The sequence below is a fragment of the Lathamus discolor genome, chromosome 3 (genome assembly GCF_037157495.1).
Source record: "Lathamus discolor isolate bLatDis1 chromosome 3, bLatDis1.hap1, whole genome shotgun sequence".
In the NCBI taxonomy this organism is placed as follows: Eukaryota; Metazoa; Chordata; class Aves; order Psittaciformes; family Psittacidae; genus Lathamus; species Lathamus discolor.
Genome location: NC_088886.1, coordinates 23497671 through 23511621, shown reverse-complemented (window position 1 = coordinate 23511621; position 13951 = coordinate 23497671). Strand labels below are relative to the sequence as shown.

Sequence of the window (13951 nt, the reverse complement as noted above, 5' to 3'; positions counted from 1 at the left end):
GCATGTAATCTTTTATAATCCTCTCTACAGGTTTGTAATAACCATTTTTGTTTTGAGATTCCAAAGTGTTTTGTAGGCCAAGAGGGAATTTAACTGTGAGAGAAAAATGTACTTAATATTCAGGAGCAAAGATGAGTGGTCCTGGGCAGGGAATGAGAACTGAATAAGAAGAAAGGCAAACCTGCTTAGTATTGTAGGAAGGATCACAACGACGGCTTTGAGCAACTGCGGGCTATTTGAAATCTTAGGTATCCTGGGAACCAAATTGTTTTTTTACACAGATAGCAGCTTTTGTTCTGGTGATGTCATGAGATTTACAAGGCTGCACAATGACCTCCTTGTTCGCAGGCGCGCGGGAGGCTGGGATGAGCATGAAGCGCACCTGCATGTTTTGTACTGTCCCCACCTTGGTTGGGTTGTGTTTTCTGGTTCCACTTGTTGAACTACCAAGTGTGCAGATGATTGCATGATTTGAGGTTCCTGGCGTTGATCCATTCAAGAAGGTGCTGATGTCTCCTGATAGACACATCTTTCACACTGTCTCTCACAGAACCTGGTTGGGTGCAGACCATGAGAAAAGGGAGAAGCAGCTGAGGGAAGCGAGGATCAATTACCCTTTGTAAGTTTAGCAATCAGTTATGCACCACATAAGAAGCTTAGAGGAGCTCAGCAGCGTTCAAGCTAATTGGCAGTTTTAAACTGCTATTAAGGGCTCCCACACCTTTTGCTCAAAGAAGCTGCATGGTGACAGTGAGCTGGTGCAACTTTCTGGTTTCCAGTCAGAATTACCCTGCCAGGCCAATTTTAGCTTTATGTCTAATTTTTGCTTATGCTGTTAGCTCCTTAGCTCTCATTTTTTAAGACTTTGCAAGAAAGCTCGAGACTGTTGGCACACTCAGCATCTGCTCTCTAAACTACTCATAAGATTTTAAGACTTGTGGTTTCTTTTTTGGAACTGCTCCATGATTTTCCCTTTTGAAAAGAAAATCTTGGTGAAACTGCTTGCATGGTTATGGCCTAACTGAATTTGTGCTCTTTAGCTTCTGCAGAGCACTTGGGTACCGGGAAGCGCTGAGCTATGTTAGCAAATATTAGGGTCTGAGGGTAGTAAATGTGTTAGCACGGGTCTTGGGAAAGGTTTGATTTTTGAATTACATGTGTTACGGGGAAATGAAAGGGGAAATTTTGGCTGATTTCTTCTGTAGTCTCAGCGTTGGTGTGAAAACTACTGAGCTTTTGATAGGCAAAGTGGCGACGTTGCAAGTAATAAGGCAGATGTACTGACTCAGGACCAAGTTAAATTGGCAGAGCTGTCTGGGAGCTCAGCTGGGGGAGTGAGCCTGCTGTACCTTGCTCGCTGATGGCTGTCTCTTGTGCAAACAAGTCAAATCTCTCCTAGGGAAGGAATGAAGTGGTGGGAATGATGTCAGCGATGGAGATGAGAGGCAACAAGAGCTCATCCTTCTAGGAGATGCCAAGCCTGTGGAACAGTAGCATTCTGTATTTTGTCTCCTGGAGGTTGTAAAGAATACAGCTATTAGATATGAATTCATCTGATGGCTCAGCCCTGCCCAAATAAAAATTGTTCCTTACTCTTTTTTTATGCACAAAACCTAGGAAGCTCAAGAGTCTGGCTGGTAGCTCTGGTAGTGGGCAAAATACTGATGCTTGCTCTTTGAGCTATAAAGGTTAATCTTGTGTTGAGGTGAGACTGCTGCATGTGACAAATTCAGAGCAGAAAGGCGACCCTTTTTCCACCCCATCACAGATCTCATCAAAGCTTTTCAGCAGCTGGTGGAAAAAAACTGTGCCTTTTACTGTTTTCAGAAGAGACACACAGTCCTCATTCACAGGAGGGGAAAAAACCTCAAAACCTTACCCATAAGCAGTGATCAGCAGATACTTTCAAACTTCTCATCTCTGAATTTTAAGGGATTCATTCACCCACACTTGGCATACTGATGGTAGGGAAGCGGAAGCACACATGATAAGCAGAAAAATTGCCATAGTGATATTTCTGTGAGGGTACAGAGAATGAAAACTGCACCCAACTGAACAGTTTTTATGTGAATCTGTCTATGGCATATAAAATTCTCCACTAGGATAATGGAAAACCATTTTTTAAACTATGTCTGATCGCTGCCATTCAGAAAAGAGTAGTGGAAAGGTCTTGTGAAGAAATAAAATTAAAGGTCTTGTGAAGAATTTGTGTTGCAGTGCCAAATGCACTGGAATCTGAGAAAGTCATGGCATTGGTCATGGCTTCTGCCAGCTTCTAAAATAGCATTTTCATGCCTACTTAAATCTTTTTATGGCTTTGTGCAGAATGGATTTTCCAGGTAGAGTTCTGGCTGCAGCCAGCTGGCATAAGAGGTTTTGAGATCTCTGAAATCTGATGGTTTGACTAAGCTTTCTTTACCTCCGACCCACGATATTAGGTTTCCATACAAGCATTTGGCTATCACTGCACGCAGCTGCCAGAGGAGAGCAACTGGATTCAGCTGAATTGAGGGCTAGTTGTTGCACGTGTAATGAAGTTTGAGTGCAGCTATTAAATATAACAGAAAGAATTCATAAATACTTACCTCTGTAATAACATCCTACATAAATAGCATGCCTGTCATCCCAAAGGATCTGCTCATGCTTTCTACACTTAAAATAGCAGCTACTCCACCACAGAGATCTGTTGCTGACCACGAAAATGTAGGTACCTCCTACAGAATGGAGCTGCGCCACACAGTGATTTAGAGGGGCAAGTCTGCAGTGCTGTAGGTCACATTAGCTACAAGAAGCTTCCTAGAACACCTACAGTCATTGCCCATGTTGAAATAAAATGGCAGGATTAATGATTTTATTTCTGTAACGTGTACTGGTCATATCTCTAAGTATGTTGTGATTTAGATAAGAATTAAGCAGCCCTAAGAGCATCATGTTTTCTCTGTAGCATGAGAGTCTCTGCATTACCACATAAATGGTATGTGCTGAATTTTGCTTATATTATACAATGTCGTGAGTGTTGTATGTTCTTTGTTGGGAGATTGTGGTACTTGTCCATATAAACTTGGCAGATGAGTGTTCCTTCCTTCTTCGAAGTGAATTTGTTCATCGTGGTAGGTTTTCTTTGATCAGTTGTTTCTGATAGTGTCTGTCCTGCTGCTTGGATCAGAAACTTGCATATGGCTGGGAGTTGGTTTGAAAAATAAGAAATGTAAACAAAAGCTATATACATCGCCATGAGGGAAAGTGGAAGTTGTCTTGATTGTGCTTTTCCTTGCAGACCCTCAGTAACTAACCTCTGTTGTCATCTGCTCTGTGTAAATGTTGGGAGATTGGCCCTCTTTTAGTTGAGCCAGGGTTGCTCTGACGCCTGTGTCAGCTCTCAGGGCAGCAGCACTTGAATTGTCTTCTGTTTTAAGTCCAGATCTTGCAGATCTTCATCTGAGTGTCATACAGCTGTCTGAAATAGTTGCATATACACACAGCTGTATTTTGTGTAACTGTGCTATTGCTGTTTATTTTCACTCACATTTGTGACTTTTGTGGAAATCCTCCCTTATTACAAGATGCAAGTTTAAGGGAATGAAATGTGTTAAGATGTGGTATTTTTTACTAGAAAGGTATACCATTTCTACTCATCTTTTCCTTGAATCATGAGCCTCATCAGATTTTAGAGATGGTGTAAGTTTAGTGAAGGACTTTTAACTACTATTTGTCTTTGAAGCTTCATGCCAATAGTAGGACTTGTTTCAGTTTCTGTTCAATTGCTTGATAGAGGTTCAAACTGATGATTGTTCGAACTGGACTGCATACTTGTGCACAGCTTCATAGGTTGAGGTACTGAAAAGCTCTCAGATGACAGCACTTATCTAAAATTCTCTGAGCTCTGTCTCTATGGTAAGTACATAAAACACCATGGAAACATTGACATTGGGCAAGCAGACCTGTTGTCAAAAGGTGTTAGGGCTCCTACTAATCTCTCTTCAGAGGGAAAAAATCTTCCCTGCCTACAAACTTGGCCTCTACATTAGTTACTCAGCTGCTTGGCAGCTTCTTTTTGGAAATCCTGGGAACTGAATACAGACCCTAATAAAGTTGATGAAAATTTGGCAAGTACTTCAGTAAGTCCTTGATTTCGCCATGGGAAGAGCATGGTTCAAAAAAAAGGAGCTCTGAAACATGCCAGCGGTGCTCTTGTCATCACTGGGATGAAGGTTTATTTCTGTGTTTTTATTGATGGTAGGTAGAGTATGCTTTTTGGCAAAAGGACTGAAGGCATGAATTTACCTTTAATGTAGTTTTGTTGGCCTGATTTCTGCTAATTCTGTCCAGTTCACTAGCTCTGAAGAGGAGAGAAGGTGCTGCTCTTTGGGTTGTGGAAGAGCTGTTGGGGACTAAAGGATATTGGAATGCCCATCATCTCTTGGAAGTAATTTTCTGATCCTCCTCATTGATTTGTTTTTGGAAAGTATTCTCCACTTGCGAAAGCATTTGGAATTTTCAAAGAATTGTTCCATACTTGCAATGAAAGATACAGAAATGTTCCCATCTGATAGCGCTGGTGCTACTCCCTAAATGCTTCTAAACTGCCATCAGTTTTCATAAAATGTCTTACCCTTTCTGTGGGACCAACTTGGCACTGTCTGCTTTTCTCCTTCTTCCCTCACATCCATCGAAATTTTGGTTGTGGTTGTTACGTAGTTATGACAGAAATGGTCCCTTTTTTTTCCCCCGCTCTGTACTTAAGGAATAATAAGGCACAAGTTGTCATTTGGCTGAGAGAAAGGGACCCTTGTGGCTATTTATAATATGCTTAATGGCATTTCAGAACTCTGAGGAAAAACAACGCCGTTTCTAGTCTTCAGCTATGTCAAATGTGGCAGGCAGGCAGTGATGCTCTTCTTAGTTCAGCAGGGGAGGATGTACTGAGAAGGGGATTTTTTCCAAGCTGTTACTTAACCGATATTAGCATTTGAAGGCACATAAGGCATGACCTTTAATCCTGTGTGTAGACTAACTGATCTGCTTGCTTGAATGCCTCATTGTAATGATGCAGAATGGAAAGGATTGCATCAGACCAGAGAAAGAAATCTTTCTGTCACCAGAACTTGCATATTTAGGTGTGTGGCTGCATGATCCTGTCCCACATGTAGCGCCTGCAAACTCAGAGCTTTCAGATGCATCTCCCTGATCTCTCCTCCAACTCCTGTCTGAAACTGCATTCATCAATGAGCTACCCTCCAAAGCACAAGCCTTCCTGTGTAAGCTGCTAGATAGTAGCCCCAAAATTAGAAAGGACAGCCCCAACTTTCAGTCTTTCCCAGTAGTGTAAGTGATCTTAGTTACACGTGGACTTTTTGCCACTCACTTCCCTAGCAAATCAAACATTGGTGGTAAATTAGTTTTATTGGGCATTAGTGGAAGAGGTTGCTGGGTTTTATTACATTCACGTGAAAAGTTGGAGCCAAGAATGTAAAATGAAAACTGAAGATGAAGAGTACTGGAAAGCAGAACAGGGCTTGTAAAGTGACCGAGTGTATATGTGATACTGTGTAAAGTCCTGAAGAGTCTTCAGCCTAAACTGGTAACATACTTCAGAGTAAGTTTTGAAGTTACAGCTGTTGTGAGAGGCTCCAAAGTGGTCAACCACGCAGGAGGGCTAGATGAGAAATAATATAAATAGGTGGGACAAATACACCAAAGCTATGCTGTGGTTTTTGTTGCGGTGAGTGTTCTTGTAATGTGTACTCAGCATACATCTAGTTTGCACCATGGGCTTGCTGCATCAGCCTCAGGGAAAGGACTGAAATTACGCGATCTGATATATCAGAAAACCAACTTGCAACTGCTCCTCTTTGTTAAAGAGAGTGCTTGGTCAGCCTGCAGGGGTGGTGGGATTGTGTCCTGACGTGTTCAAAAGGATACCAATGCAAACACAAAATATTAATGCTGTGGTGTTCTCTAGTGGTGATTGACAGCTCCAGACAGAGATGACAGGTAACTCTGCCAGCAGGCTGTGGAAAGCTGTTCTGCTGTAGCCAACCCACTTGGCAACAGCGACATGGCTGGCCCGCAGCGCCTGATGACTCAGTTAAGTCCTGGAGTTGTTATTGCAGTGGAAGAAGTCATTCTGTTCTTTAATTCCTTTGTGCAGCCCATAGATCAGTTGGATGGTATTCTGCCAAGGCCGGTAGTTAGTAGAAATTATAATGCAAAAGTCTTCTGGGGCTGGGTGAGTCGTGACTGTAGATTCTGTGCTGGAGCTAATGGTCCAGAAGGGTTTTCTTTTGCCAGGAGAAAGTCTACCAGCAGTTCAAAATAGTGTTTACTTGGTTGTCACTTAGCATAGCAGCTGAAGTCAGTGTCTCACTGCTAGCCCACCCACATGGGCAGGATGGAGCATGCCTTCATCTTTTCTTCCCCTTGGTGATTGATCATATGCTTTCATTACCCAAGAGACTACCCCTAGAGCTCTGGTCTTCACATTTTTGTTGCACACTCATGCTAGGAGCCTGTGGCTTCATCATTCTTGCTTATCTTCCCTCTGTCAGCCCCATTGCTCATAGGTTTATGTTGCTGAGGCATGACTAGGATTCATGTGCTGCTGTTTGGGAAGCTAAGGCCTAAGCAGGAGCACCCGTGGCTTTATTTTTCATCTGGTTAGGTTTTTGGTTGAACACCATGATAAATGTGAGTTGAACTTGTGCCAAAAATCTACCTGGAAGGTTAATGTCTATAAGATGGACAAAAACGTAACTTGTGAGAGAGTCTGTTGTGCTCTAGGAGTTTGCACAAATACACCCCACAGAGACTGTGGTGGTTTCTCTTAATTATGCTTACGTCTAAGTAGAGTTTGGGGCAATTCTGAAACACACAGTGTTGCTTGTCACTACTGGAAACCAAGCTTCATTAGGAGAGGTAACAGTGTGGAGCCTGATTCTAAGTCTCAGCTTCCTCCCTTATTAAGTCACCTGAAATTAAGGGAGTAAAGGTGCATTCTTCTGTTATTCAGAGCAGTAGAAGCCATGCAGTCCTCCTCTTTTTCTTGCTTGAAGATATCAGATAGCTGTTTCAAGCATTCATCTGAATGATCACAAAAATCATAATGCAACATGAGGTGGAACTGGGTACTTGCTGACAGCCGTCTTTCAATGCAGAGGCAAAGTTATTATATGCAGCAAAAAAGCATGAACATGTTGCAGCTTTTTAATAATTAGGGGACGTTGGCATTCACAGGCTCTGCAAGGGGTGATGCCTGTTGGAGGGGTTCGTTACTCCACATTTAATGCTTGTGTTTGGATTTGTGCTCTTCCTTGCGGCTGAGAAGGAGCTGCGTGTTTGAGGATTCGCTGGCCTCTAGTGGTGAAGCTGGGTAGAAGCTGCAGGAAGCGTCTGTGCTCAGCTCTGTGCAAGCAGTGGGTTACGCTGTGTGCTAGGAGGAAGCTAACATCACAAAACAGTTTGGTTTTGAACACTCATTTTGCCTAAGGGGCTCCTGAAATAGTTGAAGGTGGTCTTGAACTCCTGCTGACTTGCAGTGTCTGTTTTAGACCTCTTACAGGTAGTCTCAGGAATCTACAGTGTACATTGAAAATGGCTGATTTTTAGAGCAATGCAAGTAGTTTTATGAAACTAGAGTGCAACATAAAAACCAAACAATGTTACAAAGCAACCAGACTTTAATCTCAAAACTTTAGAAAGAGACAACTTGAAATTTTCTACATTTATATAAATGGTGCTATCCATAGCTCAGTTGCATACATCCTTTTTCTATCATTCATATCACATTTCTGTCTCCTGTAAAGAGATTTTTATAAGCTGACTGCATACTTGAATTCCTAGGACAGCCTTCTTCGTACCCAGTCTTCCTGTACCACTGACAGTGTATCCTGTGGCTCCACAGCTTTCTTTGCTTTTGGGCTTGGCTGCTTGGCAGTGAAGTCTGTCTGCCTGCTGCACTTGTTTGTGTGCTTTCCTTTCCCAGTTTTGCAGAAAGCCTCTTAGTAGTAAGAGGCACATGTAAGACGTAGTTTAAGCCTGAGAGACTTAAGGGAAATTCATTTAAAATTTTAGAAGATCAGCACTGGGAGCCAAAGAAGTTTGATTTTGGCTTGGTTTGGTTTGGATTTTTTAGGGGGACAGTGGGGAGACTGAAGTTTTGTCACTACAGCAGCTGTGGCTAATTGAAAGTGCTGGAAGACTCCTATCTGTCACAGTTTAATCAAATAGCTTCCCTACCAGAAGATGCTAGTAAGCCCTTCTCAATTAAATGCCTATCCCTTTGAATTTTTTTCTCCCTTCTTCAAGCCTACCTTCCTTGATCCCCATCTTCCTTCCTATGTGTCTCTATCCTTAGTCTCAAATAACCTAGTTTGTTAAGATTTTGAGTACATTCAGGGCCCTGCCCCCTTTAACCATGGTTTTGAGAAGGTTACGGAGGAAATACTATGTTTTTGTGAGAGCTCTTGATCTTTTCTTTTAATTATATTTCAGTCTTTGACATTTATATTCATCTCAGGTATTGCCATTTCTGTAAGTCATGCTATAGATAAGTATTCATAGTGTATCTTGAATAGCGCTCCACATGGGTGCCTCCCAGGATTAGCATTTTGTCTTTCAGTGTGCTGAAATAGGCACTGCAAAGTACAGGTTGCAGGTTTGGTTTGCATCTAGCTGCAGAAAAGCAAAAGCAAAAGCAAAGAAGGTGGCTAATGACACATGCTAATGATTCCGTCACTGCGGTTTTCTGTTCACAGATGTAAAAGGACCACCTACACACAGACTGTCCTGCGGCCAGTCCCCCTACACTGAAACGACAACATGGGAGAGGAAATACTGCATCCTGACAGACAGCCAGCTGGTGCTGCTCAACAGGGAGAAAGAGGTGAGAGAAGCTCTCGTTGGCCCCTCAGGATTTTCTTTGTGGCCTTTATTGGTAAAAGGAGAAGGCAGCTTTTTTAGTCTGCCCTTTATTTTGTTTATGAGTCTACTGAAATGTGTGAAAGAGGTAAAAAGGAGAGCTAACCTAGTCTCCATAAGGATGACATGGTGCATACAGTTGTAATCCAGCTGCCACAGATGCCAGTTGTATGGAAGAAGTGACAACAAACTGTGTACATCCAAAACTCCTTCCTGGTGTTTTACAGCCTGAGTTTTAAGTCTGCCAATACAATCTTTCTATGTTATTGCTGCTTTTAATGGTAGTTAAAGCCACCACAGCTCTATAAACCTACCTCCTCACATCAGTGCGGACATAAAGGTAGGCAGAAATGCAGTAATGTTGGGGGAAAAGGGTATGTGTCTGTATTGGAAATACTGGGCAGAGAAGGTGTGTGCAACCTTCACACTGTACAGTCATCCTTGCTGCAGTTACAAGGTAAATTGTTTGAGACAGAGGTTTGCTCTCTCCCTTGCTAAATGCAGCAAGGAAGATTGGGTACCTCTTGGCATGGACACTTAAAGCTATTGCCGCTGTCTTTGCCTTAATTATAAAATTATTCTCAGGGAGGGAGGGGGGAGTGTGTGTATAGTGTATAGTACTTAGCATTGTGCCTTGCCATGAAGGTAATGTAAATATGGTTATAGAATAGGCATGTTTTAGTTGATTGAAAGCAAATGTTCGTCATTTCCTTCTAGACTATGCCATGATATGTTTTCTCTTATGATATTTGATGTCTACAGAGACTGTCATGAATACATGAGCTTTAGAAGCATTTGATAATGCTTTTGAGTATTTTTTTTGTTTAATGATTCTGGTGTAGATTTACCCTGTTTTGAAATAAATATATCAGGAGGAACTATAAAATAAGAATGTTTTCAAATTACTGAAATAGATTTTTATGGCATATAAATGCCCATAAATTTGAGTAATACCGTGGTTTCCTACATTTGGAGATGGCCTGGATTTTTGTGGGGGTTTTTTGATTCTTTTGAAGCTTCTGTGTATGGCTGTGTACAGGCTGAGAGTATGAGGCCTGTTTCTGGTGTAAATATTATTCATCTTCAGCTGTGATCAGGTTTATTTACAAGGTCTGAAATATTTCCTTGCTTAGGGAGAGTAGGAGGAAATGTTTTGGAGGACTTGAGTTACTAGAAAGGAACATGGTCAATGCTAATGCGTAGGAAAGGTGATCAAACGCGTGGAAAATGGAAGGCCCATATCATGATGTTTGTTTACTATGTAATTCTTTTTCCAGTCTGACAGGACTGTCACCTAAGGCATTAAAGTATATCTTGAAGAAACTTAAGGACATGTAAGAATTACTCCTGAAACTGTACTGTACCAGCACAGCTGGGCTGAAAGAATGTGTCTCATTAAGGAAGTGTAATTGAAAACAACACTGGCTTATATCACAAGTAATTATCTGAAGGTGGTAATCATGCACTTCTGGCTTCTTAATTTCTCCTACCACATACAATTGAAAGCATTTTGCTGGGAGTAAGATGAGTCTTTTGCTTAGATCCTGAGGAATAAACATGGGAAGTCTGATGTATCGCTGGTGTATTGAGTCATGATATATTATTTTTAAATACAGGCTGTTTTTTTGTCAGAAGTTGGAGAAATTCAGTATCAGGCTATACAGAGTCTGGGTTTTAAGTGCAGCAGTAACCTCCAGAAATGGAGCTGCAGAGTAAGTCTTTGCAGTGTGCTCTCAAAGAAGCCTGCCCACATTATCACAATGGCAAATAACTTGGTTTTGGAAAGGCTGCATGCAGATAGGCCAAGCAGACATGCCTTTGGTGAAGGTGTGACTCCACATGCTGATAATGGAATTTGTTTCAGAAGCTTGTAGCTGGAGTCAAATTTGCCATTCTGATTTTCAAACAATTTGTGACTACTGCTGAGTGAAAGGAAAAAGGGAGCTCCTGGCAGAGTTGTGAGTACTCTGTAGGAAAATGAAATGTTGTTTTAATCTAGCTTCTAAGTCTGTACACATGGCAGTGTACATACAATCCCTTTCAGAAACACAAAGCATATAGGAGTAGAACTGCTAATAAAGAGAGAGACACAGAGCTGATACTCTGGGTTTGCACCTTCTAATTTTTCTGAAATATCCCCTGTAGCTTTGATGAGAAAGGGAAAGGGAGGCAACTCAGTTGAATTTTCCTTGGCAAGTCATTCAGTGATGAAAGAAGCTCTATGAAATGTGATCTAAAAGTAAAAGTGAAAAAAGGCCTAAGGCAGCAATGGGAAGAGATGCTTGGGAAGAACATAATGGTTGAAAAGTATGTAGGAGAGGCATCAAAAAAGCCCATGGGCGGGACCAAAGGTACAGGGAGCCTAAGCAAAAGACCAGGTGAATGAGGAAGAGGGAGGTTACTTAACGAAGAAAATTAAAGATTGTGTTTAGAGTAAAATTATTGGAAAGGTGATGCTGGAGGAGGTTTTCTGTTAACCCGAAGTGAGGTGATAGGCAACTGGAGGTGAAGGTGGAGAGGTTCCTGCTCTGAACATGGAAAATGCTGATAGAGTATGTAGGTCAGAATTTCTTTGGACTGCAGAAGAAGATCTTGAAAACAATGTGAGGGACAGAATGATACCCATCAGTAAGGGGTGGGTGTGGAAGAAGAAGGAAGAGATGTTAACAGCAGAGTGCCCTTGCAGCTGAAAGGGGGTGCTTGCATCATCACAAGGCTGTTGTAATTTGAAAACTCTAAATAAGCATCTCATTTTATTCTCTGTCCATCTGCTTTGTTACTTAATGGAGTAAAGCTTTAAGGAGCTTAGTTCTGTGTGAAATTTAAAGGGAACAGAAATGTTTGATGTCTATAATACTTTGCAAAATCATTATGCAAGCATGTATGTCAAAGCCAAAAAGTAGGGGAAAATATACAAAAGGGAAACAGGTAAATGAAAGATTGTTTCAGATATATTGCTAAGTATGGTTTTTCAGTCAATGCTGTTAAAATACAGCATTATGAATTTCACAGATTTTTAAGACTGAGAAATAGAATAATAAGAAAGCTCTTTTCTTATAATGTGCCACCACTATGGATTTATTGTCAAGGCAGTTTTAATAGAGTACGTGCAAGAAAGATTTTGTGCAGTGAAAGCACAAGAATAGGTTGGAAATCAGAGAAATTTTGAGGTACAGCTTGATCAAAAATATCTATAAGTACTTAGACAAAAATAGTCTGATGTTATCACCTTGTGCAGTGCAGACAAATACTAATTACTTGACACCTTATCAACTTTATAAAATGAAAATAGATGAGACTGAAGAATGAAGATTATTATTGAAGGGAAGAGATTGATGCTCAAAGAATAAGTAGAAAGAAAGTAAATCCCTGTAGAGACATAAAAGATGACATAGCAAATAGAGTCATGAGTGACAGGAGATACGCAATTACTACAACATATCATGGTGTAGTAATATCTAGCAGCATCTTCTAAGCCTAGGAGAACAGGTCTAGGTTGATTCACTTACAAATCAGGTATTTTTTCTATGAAGACGTTTCCCACTGTCAGGAAGGCCTAGATATTTTCATCGTTTGTGCAACCTGTTCCATAGGGTAAGAGCTATGAGAGCACAGTAAAAGTGTCTGCAAAAAATCCGTGCCATTTAAACAGGGAAAGGGACTGAGTTAGTGTTTATGAAGAGTAGTTTCAGATAGATAATTCATTGCACAGCACTTTCATGAGGGATGTGACATATGGCTGCATCTGGTTTGGGGCTGCTTTTCAGTTAGTCTTTGTCTGTAACTTGGCTGCTGTCCTACAGAATCTTTTAATTTTGTGTTTAGCTGGAAATGAACAACACTTCTCACTGTGTAGGACTCTTCTTTTTTCCTGCCTGTGCCCAAAATCTCATCTTCTTGCATTTAGAGGTGTTTTTAATCAAGGGCAAAGGATAGTAAAGATCTACATTCACTGTGACAAGTTCTACTACTTACTGGTGCTGGTGACAGAGGCCAGCACCAGGACATCTCTGATGTATTTTCCTACTCTTCCGTCTCCTTTGACTGATACCAGTAGTGGAGCAACAGCAGTGATCCCAAGAGAAAACAGCAAAACCAAACATTGATGCATGGAGCCCCGGGGAAGGTTCCTCAGAAATGCCCAGTGCCAGTCTCAAAAGACATGTCACAATGGTGTCTTACAGCAAATGTGTTTTAACTGTAAGTGGAGTTTGTGAAATCCAAACCCAGTTGAAAGAAAATACTTGCTTCAATTCCCGGATGAATTTAATTACTTTACAAAAAGGCCAAAGGAATGTTTGTTGTTGATATTTTTAAAGTGGAGTTCTATGTCAAAATTTTAGCCAGCTTATAACTTTCTGGAAGAAGGTAAAAATTAAAATGAACTATTTGAATGTTTAGTTGACATGATTCCAAACTTCCTGACAGTTCAGAAAAGATTGGAAGTTTTCAAGCTTTTTTGCCTTGACTCAGTCTTTTCCAGTCTTGAAAAATCTGTAAAGAAGCTATAATCAAAATTGTCCTATACTGCCAAAATTACCAGCATTTGGACTGTCCCCACATACCTTCTTGTCCCAGACTCACACTGCTCAGAGTCCAGCCCTGAACCAGCAGCTTGAGCACATTGGCTCAAGGCCATACGATTCCCAGGTTGGTGAAGACTTAGCAGGACCAAGAGCAGGATAACAAATCTGCATGGGAGAAAATAATGATAAAGAGCTGAAAGCCTGATTTGCCATTAGACTTGTGACTCTGCAAGGCTTGCTAATTCTCTTTGATCCTTTGCTGAACTGCTTGTGGTAATAGCAGGGGCTGGAGGAGGCTTGGGAAGATTGCAGATGTCTGGTTTGGTGTTTGCGTGGTACTTAGTTTTTCACTTGCTGATATTTCACTGCCACCCAATCTGTGAATCCATCTGACCTACCACAGAGCAGTTTATATACCTGTTTCAAAATACATCCAGCCTCAAGAGATGCAGAACTGCTGACCAAGATCATTTTGTGTGTTCATGAAATTGTGTTTCTAAGAGCAGGCT

The 13951-nt window shown here is 41.2% G+C and overlaps 1 protein-coding gene across 6 annotated transcripts in view; it reads left to right on the top strand.

Moving 5' to 3' along the window:
* RASAL2 (RAS protein activator like 2) overlaps positions 1 to 13951 on the top strand; it is a 185663-nt gene that overhangs the window by 75457 nt on the left and 96255 nt on the right. For all 6 annotated transcript variants that reach the window (XM_065674108.1, XM_065674107.1, XM_065674106.1 and 3 more), the window contains exon 2: positions 8754 to 8881. In XM_065674108.1, the coding sequence (XP_065530180.1) occupies positions 8754 to 8881 (128 nt within the window). The remainder of the gene's footprint in view (positions 1 to 8753; positions 8882 to 13951) is intronic.